The sequence below is a fragment of the Rhamphochromis sp. 'chilingali' genome, assembly GCF_963969265.1.
Source record: "Rhamphochromis sp. 'chilingali' genome assembly, chromosome: 22".
In the NCBI taxonomy this organism is placed as follows: Eukaryota; Metazoa; Chordata; class Actinopteri; order Cichliformes; family Cichlidae; genus Rhamphochromis; species Rhamphochromis sp. 'chilingali'.
In genome coordinates this window covers 10,305,935-10,328,541 of record NC_137950.1, presented here as the reverse complement: position 1 = coordinate 10,328,541, position 22,607 = coordinate 10,305,935, and the positions used below count along the sequence as shown (strand labels likewise).

The following is a 22,607-nucleotide window of genomic DNA, read 5'->3' as shown; positions in this document are numbered from 1 at the left end:
GAAATGACTTGGAAAAAATGAGCATCTGTGTCTTGATGTTGCCACAGTGATCACTCAGCCTGTCGTCTTTGTTCTCTAAGAAAAATAGCGTTCGCTCCGGTATTACAGTATTTAGAAGTCACCTTGAAGCCTCCTACTAAAACTTACTAACACATTGAGATACTGCTACAAAGTTACACAGCTATAGCAAATATGGTAACTGTGGCTACCCTGCCCACACGGTGTCTGGCCCGCTTTCAGCAGTTATGGCTCTGGCCAGTGTTCTGTGAAGCTGCACATGTGGTCTACAAGTCACAGGCTGGGCTGGACATGAGTGACCCCAAGGACTGGGCTGCTGGCCAGAAATGGCACAAATGTCACAACGTGACATCTGGCAACATCTAGGTGGCTGTATGGTTGAGTTAAAGTAGCCAAAGTCAGTGGCTGGCTACTGGTGTGGAGAAAACTGCAGATATGGGCTTCATCTGGGCTGTCCTCGTGGCCTCAAAGGCCTTCCTCCATGAACAAATTTAGATATTTAAACTAGTTTGCTTATGCTTATAAAATCAATAGTGACAATCCATAAATATCAACTTGAATAAAAGCTTCTAAAACTGAATTTGAATTAGCGTAATTTGAAATCCAATGTATCCAGTCTTTAAGTCATGACGTGAAGAATGACTCTGCATTTAATAAGGCTGCTGTGTTTTTAACATGTTTTAATACTTTGTATCTTGTTCTACTTAATCTCCACACGCCCCTAAAAACAGTCAGTGATCACTGTCGGCTTGTCTCGGTTTCTATTACCGCTATTCATCTTAAAGCTCAGTTTTTAAAACCTTACGATGTAACTACAGCCCAGCCCGTGCAGCAGTATATTAATGACTAACCTTATTTTGCAGTTGTTCTCCTCACTGAAGTTTGGTCCGTTTAAAGAATCCTGCCATGCGATTGCATTTGTCCTTAACCATCGGGAACCCGTTAACGTTACGTCACGTTAACTTTTTAAAAAGTTATGATGGAAACTAGCGAGCTAGCGCCCTGCTAACTTCTAACCCCATAAATTCCATAATTTCTGTTTTCATGGATGCATGGATGTTTTACTTAATTGTTACACCTTGTAGAGCAGCCACACTGATCATTTTATTACAGATGAAAGAATTTTAGACAGTTTTTCAACTCTCAGTAATGCTGCAGTGATCGTTTGACTTTGGGACCTGCAGCAGAGTTTGGGCCCAGACATGGCTAATGACGTCAGACTTAAAGAACGGATTGGTTTGAAAATGATAGTCACTAAATTGAAATGTAATCTTATATTTTGAAAATGAATTAATTTAATTTGAAATTGTATTCCATACTTCTTTAAATGTAGCTCTTGAATGCTTTATACCAGTCTTGGTATTGATACAGTTGATACTTGGATCTATCTACTAGGGGTGCAACGATATTCGTATCGATATTGAACCGTTCGATACAGTGCTTTCGGTTCGGTACGCATATGTATCGAACAATACAACATTTGTAATTTATTTTATCAATTTTCCTTCTGACGATGCTGTCTGTGTTGAGCGCTCAGTGAATCTGTGTTCGACTACTCCGCCTAGGCTGCACTGTCCAGCGCAGATCCACTGAGCGCTCAACACAGACAGCATAGTCAGAAGGAAGAGCGCAGGGCAAGCTAGCGAGACAGAAGTTAAGCTCTCCTTTTAACATGGACCTCTCCCACTCTCATTCAGATCTGGCGTTTGGAATTATTTTGGTTTTCATGTGACGTATGACCCTGAAGGTAAGCGAGTCATGGACTAAAGTAAAACAGTATGTTGGATGTGCCATGCAATGCTCAATTACATTGGTGTGAACTAGTGTGTTAGCGCAGTTAGCTCGTTAACGTGTTGGCCGTCTAGCCCCATGCACGGGGCGATCGGCGGTAGCTCGTTAACGGAGATTTGCCGTGTTGTGGCGTTAAGGTCATTTCAGCGAGATTAACCTGAAAGCACTAGTGGGAACACAACGAATATGACTGCACATTTACACCGACATCATCCTAGTGCAAAGACAAAAACAACAAGCATGCTACTAACTTTAGCCGAGTCATTTAGACAGCTGTTAGCACATGATTCTCCTTATGCTGCTGAGAATATAGCCCAGAAGAAGCGGATAGTATAGCTTTTATTTTGGAAAGAGCCATTTCTCTGTAATAAACTCTCTTTTCCAAAGATGAGTGATTCCTCAATCAGATACAGGGCTTGCAAAATCGCTAGCCCGACGTCCTGGGGCTAGCGATTTTTTCAGTTGGGCTACCAAAATCTATCTCTTCCCTGCCCGTCGGGCTATTGTAGGAAGGAAAAATATATGTCAATGCTTTTGCATTCTTTCAGAAATGTAGCTGGGTAATTATGTCATTGGCATCGGTGAGCCACTGTCAATATGTGACATATTGAAGTCGCGTTTGAATTTGCGCTTGTTTTTTTGCTTTCACTTTGCAATCGTGCGAACTGTGTATAGAGAGCGACAGCACTGATCTGTGAGTGATGATAATTTGTGCACCAATTCCTCTGACATCGTCTTATCAATCGTTAGCTTACTATGCAAACATGACAAGTGAAATCTCCCGCAGCAAGCATGCAAACATGTGAGAGGTTGATCGCGCAGAGAATCGCTGAGCTTATGTGAGTGAGTGTGTAAAAGCATTTCAGTTCTGCTGAGCCAAATAAGACAGGTCAGGGTGAAGAAGTGACAGCCAAAGAAAAGCTTACCACAAAACGGAGAAGTTATGACAAATCAGACTATGAGGCAAAAAGAAAGTGCAGCTTTATGGTTTCATGGACAAAAGAATTTCTGTGGCTGCAATATGACGAGCTAAATAACCAGGGCTGCACATAAGTGGTCCGCAGGTGCGCATTCGCTGTCAAAATAAAAAACACGCACAAGGGTTAGGGTTAAATTTAAAAACTGTACTTTTGAGTTAAAATATATATTTATAATTTTAATAAATGACAAATTAAAAATGCTTGAACATTTTTTTGTATCGAAAAAATATCGAACCGTGACACCAAAGTATCGAACCGAACCGTGAATTTTGTGTATCGTTGCACCCCTAGTATCTACCCACCTCTACATTTAATTACCAGAGACATGCACAAAGACTTCTCAAAGGTCTCTTATGTGTTGTTGTTCTCACTGTCTCCTTTTCAAGTCTGCCTTGAGGACACTTTTGCATTTTAGTGCACTCTTGCTTGCAATTGTTTGTAGAAATCTTTCTTTAAGATGGAAAACTTATTGAAAGAGGGTTTTTTTATACACTATCATGGGTCCTCCTACCAAAGTGCACTCGATACCAAAGTAAAAAGCTGCAATAAGCATTAACAGTTTTAGTAACTTTGTGTCAGCTCATAGTTCTGGTTATGTAGCCTGCAGTGTTACCGTTTTCCTGCTGCCAAAAATCTCTCATCGGCCCTGTTTCCAGATGCAGCACGCAGCCGTTTTCTGCCAAAAACCTCCAATAAACACACACCCCATCACCAAATGGCAAAGTTAGCAGCTAGCTGGAGAACACTGAGGAGCTACTTTAGCAACAATTAAATATCAACTCCATATTCCATATTTGGCGTACAGTATAAAATCGGATCTGTTTTGTCCTTGTGCGTCAGTAGGCAACAGTCTCACTTGAAGAACAGCACTCTTTGTGCTTTATCACACAATCTTTCATATTTCCTCTGCAAACAGTTGCAGTAACATGTTTTTAAAAAAAGCCATTAAGTCAAATGATGGTTGTATTTATTTATAGTAATTGTCTCAAACAGTGTTGCAATTGCACCTTTAATATCTATGGTTTCAACCAGCACTAGTGTCGCCAGCTCTCTCTCTGTCTCTGTGTATATGACCGCAATGAACCTGTGACAATGGCTCCGTGCCATTTCAGCCACTCTGTGCCCGAGATCCTGAGTTGGACACAAAGCCGGCTTTATCCCTGCTCTCAGTGTTGTATCAGTGCTGCCTGGCTGGATGCATAAGCACCAGAATTAGCAGCCACACACACACACACACACACACACACACACACACACACACACACACACACACACACACACACACACACACGCGTACACACATGAGCACTAAAACAATACATTACACTTAGAATGGAAGCAGGGGAAGTTCTTTGTGCTCACACGTGAGCATGTGTGGGAATAACACCAGAGCCCTGACCGCCAGGGGAAGAGACAGACATGGACATGTGCTGTTTCAGTTCCGGTGTTGTGCGGTTGTAGTTGGAGAAAAAACATGAAGTAACATGATGTACAATCTGTCCATGCAAGCGGACGCCACACCTCAACGTGCCAGCTTTACAACAGGGCTGTGTATTAAAGTGTTCCTTTCAGTTTCTTTCTTTCTTTTTCACTTCCCTAGAAATCACCTCCACTGTCATTCCTTGCATGTGGTGGACACTCATTCTTCTTTGACTCCTTCACAGACGGGCAGAGACCAATAAATGTGGAGGGAGACATTTTGAAGACACAAGAGGATGGAAACAAGTCATAAACCTCATTTAAAAGGTGAATTAGCCAGTTGTTACGCTGCAGGATATCGCAGCCAGAAGGTTTTCACACGTAAAAGAGTGAATGTCACTTGTAACCTGCAGTGCCACACATCTGTTTCGCGGTTGTGTGAAACATACAACTGAATTTGAGCTTTTCCAATACGATTTTCTGTTACAGTCCTTGCTCAATGACTCTGCAGTGCTTTTATTTTATCTTGACTGTGAGGGAGCTCTGTGGTGACAGCAGGGGTTCGATTAGATCAGATGAAACTTTAATGATTTCTCTGGTGAATCAGGCCATTGCAACAAGCCAACACAGACAGCATACATCAAAGTTAAAGAGGGTGCAAACAGACAGACAGCAAATCAGGTATATATACATACAGACTGGAGTAATATCACCAGCAATTACATGTTTATATATATGTAGCAAGACTTGTCACATAACAGCAGTAAAATGAGAATAAATGCATTATTAAGAGTCCTTTTTTTAAATTTCTACAAAGTTAATTCCTAAAACATTTTTGAAAACTTGCCGTAAGACCAGACCCAAGCTGGTCTTACGGCAGTGCTCCTCTGCCTCATTTAAAGCTGTCAGAAGTTCAGAAATGATGAAACATATTTACATCAGAGTTATTCACTCACGATGCATCATTATTATTTCCGCTAAAGAGCTGAGAAAACCTGAGCTGATTGGCTAGTTTATCTCAAAACCTTTGCTAATCAGCTAATAATAGCTGCGTGCGGCTTAAGGGCTGTCCACATTTAAAATGCGTTACCTGTGGCCCCGCCTCTTTTTCAGGTAGTTGCCTTAATTATTTGCTTCAAAGTTAATGCTAGCTTAATTTGGTTTAGCTTAACTGTTATTTTATTTGTCATTGTTGTGAGTTTCATTGACATTGCGTATTTTGTAGCCACCATAACGATGCTAGCCTAGTCTAGATAAAAGCAGCATGTTTCAAAATGTGCAACTTTTACTTCACTTTAATTTTTAAGCAAATGCTTTCTGTTTCAAGTCTGCATTGCAATTTCAATTACGAGTGGTAGCGAGAGGTTGCAGTCTTAGATTCCAGCTATGGGTGAACATGGCAACAAGCTAGCAACCAAAGTAGTCACAAGGAGGTTTTTGGTACAGCTTTGTGACCAATTTCACCAAGCTAGCAACTTCTTGTAACCACTTGCCAACCAGCTTTTCCCCTTACGACTGGTGGTTCCCAGCCTGTGTGACCAGGGCCTTGGCTAGCAAATAGTACCCTGAAAATTGCTAATGTGCAATTTTTAAGAGAGGGTCCAGCTATTGTTTCCAGAATGTTTTTAAAAGGCCACAGCAGGCATAGAGGGTACAATGAAGTATAAGATGTGATGCCAAAGTCGTGGTAAATTATGGCCCATAATCAAATGTCAGAGTGGGCCAGTGCCTCCCTAGCTCCCCCCTTTAGCCCTGCCCCTGTTACCAAAACACTAGATCAGCGGTCCCCAACCCCCGGGCCTCAGACCGGTACCGGTCCGTGAGTCGTTTGGTACCGGGCTGCGAGAGTTGAGGCTCAGGTGTGAAATGTATGGTTTTCAGGGTTTTTATCGGTTTTCAGCGTTAATTTGTTATCGTTTTTATCGTTAACTCGGTTTTCCTGGGTCTTTTCACGTGTGTTATGAATAAATCTTATTTTTTTCGGTACCGGTACTAGTTTTATTTTGTTGTATTTATCCGCGACACCTTAAAGGCCGGTCCGTGAAAATACTGTCGGGCATAAACCGGTCCGTGGCGCAAAAAAGGTTGGAGACCGCTGCACTAGATCAATTAAACTGTTGATTTGGTGACTGTGCTAAATAGCAAGATCACCAAATTATTCAAGGTTTATCTTCAGGAGAACACATTCAATTTGAAGTTTAAGTTCATGGTAAATGTGGAACTCATCATGGATCTAGAGAAAAGCTAAATGGGCTGTATGGCCTGTATTTGTATAGCGCTTTACTAGTCCCTAAGGACCCCAAAGCGCTTTACACAACCTATCATCCACCCATTCACACACACATTCACACACTGGTGATGGCAAGCTACATTGTAGCCACAGCCACACTGGGGCGCACTGACAGAGGCGAGGCCGCCGGACACTAAGGCTAACCAACCAATAGACCGACACTGTCACTCCTCATATCATATAATCCAGCCTTATCCTTTCAGATACACCAGATGAACAGATCCCACAAAATACTTCTTACTCTTTTTTATCTTTCCTACTGCAACCAAGTGGAAGCATCTACTTAGAACTGTTGAATGTCCATGTTCATTGCACATCTCAAATCCAACATGTCAGCCATGCTTTCATGTTAAAATGAGATATTTGTCTTGTTTAACAGCGTCTGCGGGCCATTTGCACACAACTGACTGCAGATGTGTAGACAAGTCAATCCACCTCGGGGTGGGGGGTGACGTCTGAGGGCGGGACAGCGTGGTAACCAAAGCTTGTGATTTGTTACAGAGATTTATCGCCGCTGTTATATGTTCGAGCTATAACAATGAGGTGCTGCATGGTTTTAATCTCTGAACGTCACTGCTGAGGGATGCCGCACATAGATTTGGAGAGATGCCTTGTTACGCAACCCTCTCGTTCCACCAGACGATTTACAGCGGCGCTATGAGTGTGAACATAAGTTGCGTGTCTGTGATATAGTGTCTTCGATGCAGAACAGGATCCATCCTCGCTCGCCTGTCGCTGCAGCCGCAGACATCATTTTTCACATCAGACCTGCATGGCTGGCAGCGTGCCTGACACCCTCTCTCATGCCCTCCTTTCTCTCTGTCTCTCTCTCTCTGTCTTTCCTCCCTCATTTTCACCCTCCTCTCACATCCCTTTATATTTCTCTCCTCCCTCACTTACTTTACACAAACACACCGCACCTCCTTCATCTGAGTGTTGCAGAGATCTCGCCTGTCTGCCACCAACCTCCCAAAAAGAAAAAGTGGGGGCTGGTGGGTGACTGATGGCCCATTTTTGTGACATCATTGCTGCCACTCGCCTTCAGTCAGCATGCTCAAGACCGTGATGAGAACCAACTGCTGTGACCGTGAGAGCGTGTGTATTCAAATTCTCTTCCCATTAGTCAGTGTGAGAGTCCAGCTGCGAGCTGCTGCACAGGAAACGGTTCTTAGCATGGTTTTTCATTCAGACAAAGAGAAGAGGAACATCCGCACATTGACTCACTCCTGCTATAATAGGAAATGATGGCAAATAGTTTCTGGGTCTTTTTTTTTCTAGGAAGCTTTGTTTTGGTCTTCATAAGTACAGAAATACACACACACACACACTAATCCAGGCATGACGCAACCCTCTAAGCAACTCTACGTCATCCTCAGTGACGTCCTCTGGGAGGGAGCAGGCCAGTCCATCACACTGAATACTAAAGGATAAAGTGTTTGCTACAATAATCTCCATTACAATACAATGATGGCACAGCTGACACACACACACACACATATATATATATATACTGTCCTGTTTAACTGCTTTGAACTACCACAGTGTTATTACAGTGATAGTTTAAGTTGATTTATGTGCCACCTCTGTCTGTCTGTTATGCAACAGTCCTCTGCCAGGGCCGGTAATTACAGAGGACTGTTCTAGCACTATGGAAAGAGTTACTCTGGTTTTTCTTGCTAATGTCTGTGTTGAGCCTTTTACTAATTATAGTGTTCTTTACTATACTCTTGCTGCTTTGAAACATTTAAGCCATGCTACTTTGGAAATAAATACCTGCCGCTTACTCCGTAGCTGTCGTGATTGTCCTTTTGTCAAACTGAATCTTTGTTTGTTTGTTTGTTTTTTAGATTTGCAGTAATCCATTTTTATTTGGACACTTGGGGGCAGGATAACAAGCTGATCAGTGCACAAAGCTAATGCATTACTAGCACTGATCAGCTGCCTGCATTGGAAAACCTGTCAGTCAATATGGTGGTGGCTCTAATCTCAAGGATGATTTCTTACAATATATATAGAAGAAGGGAAAGTGCCTGTAGTGGACAAAATGGGTTTTTTTCTTGTTTTTTTTAAACAAAAAATATCCTTTGTATTGCTGTAACCTGATTTAACATGGCAGACTGATTTCCTTTTGGAGCCAGCTTCCTGTGGGACCTTGAGGAACTGCAGTTCCTAGAGGAACTCGTGTTGGCTTCATCGTTAAGCTCCAAAGGTTGCCCCTGGGTTTCTACTGATTAGCTATTGACAAATCGTGACTAGCCTCTGCTCCATAGTAATGCATTAGAGTGGAGACAGTGTGAGAGTTAAAATGGAAAGAGAGTGCAAAAAGCAGGCCATTCTGACTGATACCAGGCAAGCCATGAACATTTGTTGAAACAGAAAGTTGGAGTAGCAAAGATGAGAATCTGGAAATTAGTTTCGCATGAAAGTCACTCATTTTTAGGTCTATTTTTGGTCTCCAGTTTTGAGAAAATTATTTCGCTTTTTAGCACCTAAATGGTCCGCTGTGACCAATAGCTAGCTGCTCATGTTTAAGACCTGGCAGGAGATGCTTTCATCTCCAGATAATACCTGAAAGACCTACTTTGAAGCATTTAGGGTCCAATTATTTAACATTTGCGCTTTGACTGCAACACGACTGTCAAGTGACACATGAGGAGTTTTGGTTGTTGTATAATGAAGCTCATTAACCATCAATGAGTCTGTGTATCCTTCTCTGGATGACTAATACCCTGACAGGTGGTGCTCACACACGCTTTACTGTTACTTGATCTGTGTGTATCTCCCTTACACACACATGCACACACAGAGCAAAAAGTCAATTGAGAAGGTAGGTAAGTGCGTGTGTGTAAAGTGGATAAAAGGTAAGTCTGACCAAATGAAAGAAGAAAAAGGAAACACTGTGCATAAAGGTCCTGTGAAATGAAAGAGGAGGTGGAGGGATGGATATATAGAGGCTTGCAAGTGCCGAACCAGTGACGTCAAGCTGTAAACTAAAGACTTAATCCTCTGTGAGCCTGTCCAGCTCCTTGTTCTATCCTGACATCTAGTGGTCAAATCATAGAACAACATTCAGAGGATGAGCTCCATCATTTGGTAAGTAATATAATGTATTGTTGTGTGTTGCTGTTTATTCAGGCAAAGCCTGGTGACCCAAATAGCTTCCCGAGTGTCAACTAAGAAAAACAAGTAAATGATGACGCCTTATCCCACCGCAAAGTGGGAAGTGAAAATGAGATCATGGAGAAGGTTTATGAGAAAACCCTTTATGGCTTTAACCTTTTAACCTTACTAGAGTGCTTACATGGAGCGATTCGGTGGGTGGAGTTCGCTGCAATTTCCAGTGTGTGGGGATCATTTGTCACCAACTGCATCACGTGCTACAACCCTGGTCTACATATCACCGTTGATGAACAGCGAACTTATCAGTCTTTGCTCGATCACTGTGGGTGGACTTGTCATCAAAGCGTAGGTGTTGCATGATGTCTTGGAAGCGGTTTCGTGCCATAGTTCCAATTATCTGTGGGTTTCCCAGGTTTGCTGACCAGCAGTCATTTAGAGATGGAACCCTGTTAACCCCCCGCAAGATGACAATTGCAATAAATGCCATTAGTTCAGGGAGGTCCATGAACCAATGAACATGCTCCGTGCACCACTCAGCAGGCCATTTGTAAATATGTGTACAAATGGTTGGTTTTTTGTACTGTTTTTATCAATAAATCTCAGCAACAAAGGACCTACACCCATGTGTGTTGATTTCTCCCTAAGATGGCAAACTGAAACACTCCAAGTTGGTGACTTTTGGAGATTTATTTCCCTGGATGATTGAGAATGCATCAAGACGAACACAAAAGGAAGTTCACAGCTTTTAGCAGCTCGCCCACCCCCTCATCCACACACCCCCACTCCCCTCCCTCCAGAATTCCCAGGTAACAACCTAATGACTAGCCAATTTAGCTTCCACTTGGCTGAAGCTAAAGCTTAGCTAAAAGCCTACCAGCCATTTGGCTGCTCTCCGGGTTTTAAAGGTAGAAAAGCCAAATGGCTGCTCTCCGGGAGTTTATAAGAATGGCAGCTGGAAAAAAAAAATCTATGTGCGCTACTACAAACAACGCCTGTAATCTTGATGTTTATGTCCACATTGAGACCTGAGCTTCTTAACAATGTCTCCGTCCTCTCATCCGCAAACCAGTCATGACACATGGCTGCCACTCCCCGAGCCTGGTTCTGCTGGAGGCTTCTTCCTGTTAAAAGGGAGTTTTTCATTCCCACTGTCATTTGACTGCCGGAGTTTTCTCTGTATTATTGTAGAGTCTTTACCTTACAATATAAACCATCTTGAGATGACTGCTGCTGTGATTGGTGCAATATAAATAATGTTGAATTGTACTGGAAATCAAATTTTCAGGTCATTTAATAAAATGACCTATTGCCTTAAAGCTGCACTGATTGAATACTTTTATAATAAAAATGTGATTTATATGACATTGAATGTTTCAAATTCAAATGTTTCTTTCAGATTTTGATGATGACCAAATCTAAGCTAAAAGGAGATTGAATAACGGACTTCCATGGTAGGGAATGGCAACTTCAAATGAATGCTTGTGTTTATCTGTCCTGCGTCAAAGTCAAAGTCAGCTGGCGGATGCTGTACATGAGCTGATGGCTCAGCTGCCACCCTTCTATGCATCAACACGGCAAATCAAGCCTGCCAATGTTTGCTGTGCATCTGCAAGCTGCTTTGCAACCCACCTCCACCCCAGCTTCTCCTTTTTCATGCTTTTCATAAGACTTGTATTGCGGCAGTTGAGTAATTTCATGACACAGTTAAGTGGTGCAGATTCAAAACACACACAAAAGCATATGCATTGCTTATGTATGTTTGTTGCCTGAATAGCATCAAAAACGTTAGATAGCGTAGGTTAGATTACTAGAAATTATAGGTGTTCTGCTGCCGTATTGCTAGCTGACAGCCAAGGAGCTGGTGTACTTTATTACATACCTAATGTAATAAAGTACACCTCATAATGAGTTCCTGCTCGAACTGGGCTTCATCATTTGTTTACAGCACAACAGGACTCCAGAGCTAGTCAGAAGGATGTTAACGATCAATGGCCAGTGGAAGCCTATATTTACTTAGAATAGTATCATAAAATGATGTAATTCAGCCCTTTTATTGGGTTGTAAATTCTGTTTCACTGTCACATTTACATTTTGGTAACAGCATGAAGCCCGAGAGAGGAGGATAGAGAGGGTGAGAAGGAGAGAGAGCAGGATGAAGATAGCAAAAGTAGCAAAAGCTCAAAAAGAAACCGATAAGAACAGACATGCAGTCAAAGATCTGATATTGTGATATCCTGTGCTGATTCTATACACTAAGGGAGAGGTTATATGAATTTCAAATTTTAATGCAAAAGCAACTCCATTACCAGTTTGCTTTCTGTGCACGTATATGGAGTGTGAGTGTTTTTGTGTTTGCTTGTTTATTGTTTTTTATGTCAGTACTGAATTGTGCTATTTTCGTGGCTTACAGAAAAATGAAACTGAAAAATGTTGTGCATGTTTCTCGTCTTATCTGCTTTACTACAAAACAACTGAGCCTTTGCCACAGGCTTGATAACTGAACTGTCCACCAGATTATAGCTGATCTGCTGCTATGTTGAGATGATGTACAGGTTCCTTCCTGTTAAAAGGCAGTTTTTCCTTCCCACTGTTGCCAAATGCTTGCTCATAAGATAAGATAACCTTTATTAGTCCCACACGTGGGAAATTTGGATAGGAGAGCTTTTGATTGTTGGAGTTTTCTCTGTATTATTGTAGAGTCTTTACCTTACAATATTTAAACTTCCTTGGGTGTTTTAGCGCTGTAAAAACCAGAATTGAATTGAAAGAACTCTTAAATTGCCACACACAGGTCTGTTATAATGCGTTTTGTATGTGATAACAAAAGCAAATCTTTTAATGAGATTATTTTCATATTTACTTCAGTAAAATTATGATAAGTAAACTTTATTTACATTTATTCAAAGAAAGCCTAAAGTTTAAGATAAACACATATTAAAGCACTCTGGGGATGCAGCAAATGGAACCCTGACTTTTGGGGCAGGTAAATATACCTTCCAACTTCAGTGCATTGCATTTAAACGCTTAGTTTTCCAGTAATGTGGAGGAACAGTGCTTAGCTGGAATAGTTCCAGCAAGCCATTGCTTTTAGCCTCTGTTTCCATCTTCTAACATCTCTTATGATCACACTTTTCCTTTCAGCATATGACCTGCACATGCTCCAAGCTAGTGGCATTTGCATGGATTACGGACGTTTGGATCCTCATTTGTTTGTGCACACTGTTTACTTCATTTCAGCGCAGCTATCAGCCATGCTGACGTTTGTGCAAAGCTGCTATGAGCCCTCTGAGGTGAGAATGGACAGATGATGAAAATATTTCCATCTGATGAGTCTTTTTTTGAAACATTCAGAAGGTGGACTAATTCTTTTTACAGAAGAAATGTTTGTCTTCAAGCAGCTCTCCCCGATCTCTGAGAAAAACCAGAAGGGGAAGTCTGGAACCTAACCTTGCCACAGGCTGGCTTGAATTTGGATTAGGATCGTGGGTTTGAGCTGCGTTCTCTGTGGATTTTCTTTTGTTTTTACACCTCCATCGGTTTGAGGACTATATATTCAGATCTCTGTCCCAGGATGGAGAATCAAATCCTGGACATGGTGTCTGATCAGAATTTAGAGGAGCTTCCAAACATGGAGCCAGACGCAGGCGAGATGCAAAAGCCAGAGGAGGAGCAGCAGGACGAAGCTGACCCTGATCCCCAACCTGAATCTAGTCAGGAGACAATGCAGACGAGAAGCGGCCCTCCACCGCTGGCTGTCATTGAGTTCCGCATTCAGCAGCTTCAGAACCGCCGTTTCCTCCTGCAGAAGATGAGGGAATTTACCAAAAAGTCAGAGCAAAAGATGGACAGCGCTCCAAAGCAAAGTGAGTCAGATTAAAAAAACCTGACAGTTGGTGGTTGTTCCTATAAAAGGAAACCATTGTTAGGGTGCATGTTGACATATATTCATCAGCAGTTGACTTAAACAGCAACTTTACTTCATACACAAAAAGCTAAGAATCTAAAACTAGTGTGGCTGTAACTTACAGCCGATTCTGTGACTTGTGTTAGCTCATAAAACAAGCAATCTAATGCAGTAATCACTGAGTTAATGGACCAAGCAGCTTACTGTGCGTCAGTTTAACCTTTGGGGTACTTTGTGTGATGTCATCAGCAAACATCGAGGATGACGATGACAGCGAAGACGAGCTGGAGACCATTCAGAAAGAGCTGAATGTGCTGCTGCTTAAAAAGGAGGAGCTGTCGAAAGAGGAAGAGACTGCCACACCCACAGAAAACGGAGGTACGCTTAATTTCCACACTTTCTCATCTCACCTTTTTTGTTTTTGTTTTTTATTTAAAGCACCCTGAAATCAAATTTGAATATTAATGATCAAGAAACTGACACCAAAGCCTGTTGCTTGCCACTTTCAGTCATTATGCAAATGTACTGTTTATAAGGCTGGGAAACGTTTTCTCACTTGGATGACTGACGAAACGTCCCTCCCAGTGAAAACATTCGTTCCAGATGAACAGAATCAACTTTTTTGGGAGGCGGCCTTCAGCAATTTTTTTTAAATCCAATGTTATTTGCACAAAATCACAACAACCTTTGCCTGTCATAAGTTTGTGCTCCAGGTGAGGCTCGAACTCACAACCTCGGCATCACTCTGCAGGTTACTGTCTTATAAGTACCGCGCGCTGACCGATTGCGCCACTGGAGCCCCTGTAAGCTTTTCTTGAGGTATAGACTTGATGGCTTTCTGAAGGTCTTTCAACGCTTTTCTTTGGACATTGGCTGCTTTTTCATTCATTTTTAGCCCAGTTCTTTTTATTTGACCATTTCTATAAGAAAGAAGTCACTTAATACTAACACATCAAACATTCAAGTATAAAAAGACACCTAACTATAACAGACAACTTAGTACAGAACCAATTCAAAACAGGATCTTTAGGGACTTTGTTACTAGTACATAAGTCATTCCTATTACTTTACTTGAATCTGCAGAAAATAACAAAAACTTGGGCTATCTCTTTTGGTGTGCAGTGCGCATTTAAAAGATTTGAAACAACTGGAGATGTCTTCGACAAAAGAAGATGTGGCATGGGTAAAAACTATCCACAGGAAATGAACGGTAACTGGAAGAAACAGAAAAGAATTTGAGCCTGAGAGATAGATTTGACCCTTCACTTGATCAGAAAAAGAAGAGAAACAGGGAGAAAAGGCTGAGATATGGCAAATTACACAAGGACTGGACTGGAAATGAAAGCTATTGGGTGTTTTGGAGTGATGAATCTTTGAAGTCATCATAAATATTATTGAAGCAGCTTAGGATCATCTTGACAGAAAACAGAACAAAGAAGAGCTTTGAATTTCCTTCAAGAAACCTGGAGGACTATTCCTGAAGACTACTTAAAAAAATGAAATGAAAGCTGCTTAGAAGAAGGTTGTGCTGAAGAATAAAGGCACTCATGCCAAAGACTGACTTTCAAGCTCATTAAAATGAGCTCGCCATACTCTGTTTTTGCCTCATATACATGGTTATTTGCATGTTTCAGTAAATCATTGCTTTAATTTCCCATTTTGCAAAATATAAAGAAATTAGCGGTGGCTCAAGACTTTTGCACAGTATATTCAGAATTCCTTACATATTTATATCTTCAAAATTGGGTAACTCACAGGAAGCGAGAGGCACACGGATGTATAATTAGTACTGAAAACCACAGATGAAAAATGTTGGATTAAACTGTCCCTTTAGAAACGACTGCCCCTCCCCAAGCCTGGTTCTGCTGGACGTTTCTTCCTCTTAAAAGGGAGTTTTTTCTTCCCACTTTCATCAAAGTTCCTGCTCATAGAGGGTCATATGATTATTTTCTTTGTGTTATTTTAGGATCTTTACCTTACAATGTAAAGCGACTTGAGGCATATAAACAAAACTAAATTGAATGGATTTGAAAGTATGAAAACTTTCATACTGTTACCAGTTTATGAAGAAAATAATATTCTTTTCCCTTTTTGTGTCCGTCTGTGTTTAATATATAATGATACACTGTCAGATTTTCATGTTAAACATATTAAAATAATCAGTGAAAGTGATGTAAAGGTAATCTGAAATGGAGATAATGGCATTTTAGGGGAGGGGCTTCATAGAGTAATGCGTTCATGGCTGAAGTGAAATAGACAGAATGAGATTTTCTTTTAAACATGGCCCATTTAAAGCTAAAGTTTGAACTGCTTTTGTTTTATTCTTTTTTAATCACCAAGTTCATCAAGCAGACCCCAGTTTTTATAAAAATGAAACACCCTGGGGAGGGATCTACACGCTGCCGCCTGCAGAGGTGACCCAGGAGGAGAGCATAGAACCCGAAGACCCCGAAGACCCTGAAGAACCTGTAGAACCTGTAGAAACTGAACCTGAAATACCAATAGAAACACCAGAAGATGACATCGCTCCAGGTGTGTTACACTTTTCCTCTACGACACAAACTAGTGTTTATATATGTCGACACATGGTTCCCTCTTTCTTTGAATATTGTGTAACTTTTTGGACAGATATTGCTGCAATGAAATATTTCCTTGTATACTGAATGCATCTGTTTACTAGCTGTACTGTATGAACACGCCGACACCTGCATTTGAATAAAACCAGGGGGCTGTTTTTGGTTTTTAATTAAGCTCATTCCAGTTTTTCTCTCTTTTTGTCTCTTTCCCCGGCAAAGTTGAAACTCTGTGCAGAGACGCCGGGCTCACCCAGTGTCCGACCTGCAAAGAGCTCATCATCACACAAACCCAAAGGAAAGTGGGCGAGACAACTTGGTTAGCGTGCTGCTTGTGCTCCATGTTAGGGTACGTCTTCTACCTGACCAGGATGATGTCAAAAAATTCATTCGTTAAGAACGCATGCACATGATACAAGGCACACTGTAGCACTAACTAATAGCACCAAAAACAGTCGCCTCAGAATGATCTGTGACCTTTCCTTCTCTTTCTAACAGCTGTGTTGGCGGCTGCTGTATAATCCCTTTCTGCATGAAAAACTTCAAGGACGTTCTTCACCAGTGTCCACACTGTCAGTCCACAATACACACCTTCAAGCCATTCTGACAACAAGATTACTGGAGTAACAACAATACAATCCTCACTTCCTGCACTTGAGAGACTTTTCCTGCGTCTTGGAGCTGCTTGGGTCCAAACAGCCTTTGCTGCCCTGCAGTATTGCTGTCAAACTTTGACCTGCGAGCTGGAATAATATGGGACTGTGCACAACACCTGGAGAACTTTAGAACTTTTTTTTGGCATTGATGCTACATCTGTACTGTCCAAAGGCTCAGGATAGCAGAGCTGCTGTAAATAGTTCCTCTCCCTCTGAAAATCTGCTCCTAATTCAGTGAGATATAGCTAAAGGATGTATGTTATCTGCTTATTCTATCTTCCAGTAAGCAGATGCAAATAGTGGTATTCAAATATTACTCCCTTCAACAGTTTGACGGCTACATGTTTGTTCCTCTTAGCCAGAAATAACTTTGAGCAAACTCAAATCTAGGATCAAGATCTTCATGCTGCTATTTTTTGATCAATTATCTGACCGGTTTCCTTGATGAAGTGTATTTGTTGTACATACAGTTCTGTACAGATGCAAATGATTCACGCAGTGCCACAACAGCTTCACAAAATGCTGTTTGCTATGAGATAATCACTCCAACTCAGTGACTGAATGACCTCCTATTACACCAGGCACTTGGTGATAGTAGGGAGGAAGAACCCTCTTTTATTGTGAAAAAGTATTTTCTCTGATTTCTTTTCTTTTTACACATATTTGTCACACAAGTAAATTTTAATAGTAGTCAAAAATAACCAGAATAATTACAAAATGCAATTTTTTTATGATTTCATTCAAAAAGGGAAAAGGGCTAACCCAACCAGGCTGGCACAATGTGAAAAACTGATTGCCCCCCAGTTTTTAAATCATAAATTAACTACATTTTTAGCTGATTTCAGTTTGTCTAGCTACACTGGAGGGCAGCACGGTGGCTGCCCTATGACAGCTGGGATAGGCTCCAGCACCCCCAGCGACCCTGAAAAGGATAAGCAAAAGCGAATGGATGGATGGATCGCTACACTGGATCACCACTGGAAAAGTGGTGAACCTTCCAAGGAGGTTCATGATTGAAAAATGGAATCCACTGCTGAGCAAAACGGGGGGCAAAAGGCTTCATCAAATGTTTTGATGATCCCCACGACTTTTGATGAAAAATTCTCTGGCTTGATGAGACAGGATTGGAGTCCCATTACATCTGACGCAAAACCATCACGGCATTTCATAAAACACCAAACCAACAGTCAAACATGGAGGTGTTGTGTGATGGTCCGGGGCTGCTTTGCTGCTTTGGGACCTGGATGACTTGCTGTAAGTGACGGAACCATGAATTCTGCTCCCAGGAGAATATCCCTCCATTAGTTTGTGCCCTGAAGCCTAAGCAGACTTGGTTTATGCAGCAGGACAATCGTAAATAAACCAGTAAGTCCACCTCTGAATGGCTCCAATTACTAGTAAGGACTCAAATCCAACTGACAGACTTTGTACAGATCATAAAGAGGACATTAATGTTCAAAAATGTTCAAATATGGCTGAATAACAACAACTGTTCAAAGAAGAGTGGGCCAAAATTCCTCCACAGCGATGTGAAAGATTCATTACTAGTGATTACAAATGCTTTACTGCAGTTCTTGGTGCCAAGGGTGGCACAACCAGTCATTAGGTTTAGAGGTAATACTTTTTCACACAGGGCCAGGAAGGTTTGGATAACTTTTTATACCTTAATAAATTAAATAATCTTCTAAAAACTGAACTTTCTATATAGTTGGGTTATCTTCCTTGAATATTAAAATCTGTTTTTATGATCTGGAGCATGAATTGTGAGAAATATACAAAAAATAATAATATCAGGAAGTAAAAATACTTTTTATTGACGACACTATATACAATACTGTATATTGATGAAGCTGACCATCCGTGTGTGTGTTCATAATTGTTACTCTTGATGCAAACAAATGCACTTTGAAATCATCCACTTTGATACACCTGTTCAACTGCTTGTTAAGATATAGGAGATTTAATCGGCCAATCACATTGCAGAAACCCAATTCATTTAGCTCAGGGGTCGGCAACTCTGGGCACGCAAAGGGTTAACTGATGGCACGACCATATGTGCCCGATGATTTTTTTTTTTTTAATTTCTGTAACAGTATAAACAATGAAAGGTGGAGGATTGACCAGGTGCTGGCAGATGTGTAAAAATGACTCAGTTGTTTGGTGGTGGCTATGGCGGAGCTTCCACAGAGGCCAGCAGGTGGATGAGGGAAAGGGGAGGCAGGAGGAGGAGTATCAGGTGAACTGAACTTCAGGTAAGAAGTTATGACCTGCAGTCTATCTGGGTCAGATATAAACCAAGTTTAGGTGTATAACTTGTACTGCGTGCTAGCTAGCATGATGGAGTTTATATACAGCTGGGTGGGTGCTTTGATGTTACTGATAGTGAACTTTATTTTATTCATAAGGTTAGTAGAGTTGCCAACCACCCCTTAAAAAACGGAATCGTCTCGTATTCAGAGAAAATATTACGCGTTTCGTATTTAGGTGAAAAGAAACACAGTTTGTCCCGGACTTCAGCTACAATGAAAAAGACACAAAGCTGGAGTTACTCTGTGTCTTTGCTGCACAGCTGCCTCTTCTACAGCTGTAAAGCTGCTGGTCATGATATTGGTTTGGATATGTGGTGAGAGGGAAACATGAGGATGAAACCAGGGCCAGCGATGCACATCACAAATCACCTCGCATAGACACATTAGTTGTGCCACTTCTTGATGACGCTATCTTAGCTAATAACCCCAACTACCAGATTCAACTTGTAATTGGCTAAAAATAACTCGCCTACCGGTGAGAGGGACGTTGCTAGCTGTCAGTTTTTTCAAGCGATGTTGAAATTTCCACATTCCAACCAGAGGCGGAGCCAGACATTTGAAACACCCGGGGCTTAGCCCTAAAGGGTAGTATGCATGTGGGATTTTTTTTTTTTTTTTGGGGGGGGGGGGGGTTAGAAATGACTGAAAGATTGATAGGCTCTGTTTTGAGTTTTGTTCAAAAAAGAATGACTTCATATAGGGAAAAATATATATCACATATGCAGGACAACTTAAGCTAGGTTTTTAATTAAGCAGCAAGGCAGAACAAAGTCGGGGCTGTATCAAGACACGAGGACTAAACCCCAATTCAACCAGACCCAGAACTGATCCGGAATTAAAACAGGACTACAACAGTTCAAAATCAGGACTACTGAGGATTTAACCAAGACAGAACCACAATCAGAACTAGATGATAGTAGCACTAAAAATCATCATAGACCTGCACTACACTTATTTATTTAATTCTACCAAAGTACAATATTTAGATTGAGAAAAGTTTATATAATTATTTATCCTTGTTGTGCAAACAAGCCTGCATAATGTAATAAATGTAGAATTTGAAAAATAGCAAACCTAAAAAGAAACACTAGGTACAAGATACATGAGTACCTATGATACGGTGATACTTTTGGTAAACAACCATTTGACTAACATGTGTGTCTCACCTGCTCTTGTTCATCTCTGTTCTGTCCTCATTCTCCTCTCTCTCCCTCTTTGTGCTGACAATCATCAAATATACAGTTGAAACCAGATATTTACAAACTCTTCAGATCAAAACACAAACACTTTTTTAATTGTAACATCAAATCAGACTAAATGTTTATTTTTTTAGATTGATAAATATAAAAACATATTTGTTAACTTTAAGAGTAAAGAGAGAAACTATCTGTATTTCTTAATTGCAAATGGCACCAAATTGTATTCAACATTGAGCCACACTTATGGAGCTCCACAGTTGTCTTCCTGGTGTTTTGGTTGACATCTCTTGATGTTCCCATGTCACAGAAACAGGCTCTGTGCTTTGCCTTATATGCATCCACAGCTGTGCCACCAATTTACTCACATGGACTCTACTAACCTATCAGAAGCTTCTTCAGCTCAGAACAGAAACGTCTGGAGTTTCTTATTAATTAACAAACTTAGTGTACATGTACTCCTAAATTTGATCAGTGATAAAAAACAGAAGCTCTGTCTCTCTTTATTCTGACATTTAACTAATTCAAAAGATATTTTCAATATTTATCTAAAAGTTTAATCTAAATTGATGTTGTACAGTAAAAATGTTTTATGTTTTCTCCCTAAAGTGTATGTAAATATCTGGTTACAAATGTGAATATACTGCTGTGTACTGAAATTCCTCTTGTTTTGCATAGAAATATACTGAACAACATACAAAGCATAATATATAAAATAACATTTACCTGAGTTTTTTCTTTGAAAGAACCCTCTAATGTCCATTCTTATGTTTCAGTGCATAACTGAAACCGATTTAGTCGGGGAGGGTAAGAACTGAAAATATGAAATAAACACACGTAAGCTAAGACTCTAAAAAAATAGCATTTGTTCGGCTTTTCATTTCGCCATTTGTTGATTCACTTGAAGAGCAAGTAACGTAATATTGGTCAAGTGATCAGTTTGATATCAATCTTTCGTGATGCACCGTCATATTTACATTATTTGTACGGTACGAATGATTTGCTTTGGTACCTGGTCAAACTTAAGCTCTCCTTAGTATGGCTGGCTCCGTTTCTCCAACAGCGCACTCACAGGCAGCAGCTGCCCCGCCCTCTCACTCAGTCGCTTAGTGCCTGAGCTCGGATCATACCAATATCAGGGGGGATTCACGCACAGTCGTAAATTCCCACAGTGTGCACTATGTGCTTCGAATATTGTGTGTACTTTTTCTTTTATACAGTTGTCAGCCAGGCATCTAACTATGAAAAAATTACACTCCAAAAGATCCCGGGCTTCTGACAAAACTACCCGGGCTTAAGCCCAGTAAGCCACCCCCACGCTCCGCCCCTGATTCCGACACTTCAAAAGTTTCAGGAGCTGTCCGCTCAGCGCAGCATCAGCACCACGGAAATACACGGATACATCTGTAGACTCGAGACAGAATGCATTTTCGGGACTTTCAGATGTATGGACCAATGTTTTATTTTCTGATCAAACCAGAAAGCTTTAATGAGCAGCTGGGTTTGTCTCGCATTAACTGGCTGGACACAGAGGACATCGAAATGCAGCTGATTGAACTGAAAAGCTCGAGTCTGTGGGGGTCAAAGTTTGCAGAACTACAGACGCAGCTGGTGCATAGCTGTGCGTGTTCATGGAGCTTGTATTTTCACCTGATGGACATCACTACCTGACAAGTTTAACTGTCTTCAGAACACTGCAGAGGCCTTATTGACAGTAGTTGGCTCTACATATCTGTGTGAGCAGATTTTCTCTCACATGAGTGTCCTCAGGTAGCCGTCTGAATGCTGGACACTCGGAGACTTGTGTCTCTGAGTGGGAGACCAGAGATCAGAGTGTATTAACAAACATGCCATATTGGCTCAGTTTATTTTTCTTATCATTGTTGTGAGGAGACCATAAATAGCATTTGCATTTTCTGTTGTACAGTTCATTTGCTGTTATGGATAAAAAGTGTCTTTTTTTTGTTTGTTTCAAAATAGCTGGTAACTATTCGCTGATAACTGCCAACATCTGCAAACAAATATAATTCTATAAAGTTCTATATAGTGTGTAACTGTTAATATAGAGCGTTATTGCTAATGCAATCATATGGCACATTGACTTCTGAGGAAAGTTTAGATGGCACTCATCATCAGAAAGGTCGCCGACCCCTGATTTAGCCAAACAGACATTTGGGGGGGGGGGGGGGGGGGGGGGGGGGGGGGGGACTGCTGAAGTTTAACCTGAGCACCAGAATGAGTTAGTAAGGTAAATGAGTGTGACGTAGTTGTTGGTGCCAGACAGGCTGATCTGAGTATCTGACAAACTGCTGACGAGCTGGGATTTTCCCCACACAACCATCATTAGTGTT

At 41.1% G+C, this 22,607-nt stretch overlaps 1 protein-coding gene across 1 annotated transcript; it reads left to right on the top strand.

Annotated features, from left to right (window-relative positions):
• The first annotated feature begins 10,791 nt into the window (after positions 1-10,791).
• Positions 10,792-17,356, top strand: LOC308391182 (uncharacterized protein). Its single transcript, XM_080873658.1, has 7 exons — positions 10,792-11,069; positions 12,760-12,908; positions 12,994-13,481; positions 13,772-13,900; positions 15,863-16,054; positions 16,318-16,444; positions 16,594-17,356. The coding sequence occupies exons 3-7, from the start codon at positions 13,190-13,192 to the stop codon at positions 16,700-16,702; spliced, it is 849 nt and encodes a 282-aa protein (XP_080729784.1). The 5' UTR covers positions 10,792-11,069; positions 12,760-12,908; positions 12,994-13,189; the 3' UTR covers positions 16,703-17,356.
• Positions 17,357-22,607: the final 5,251 nt, after the last annotated feature.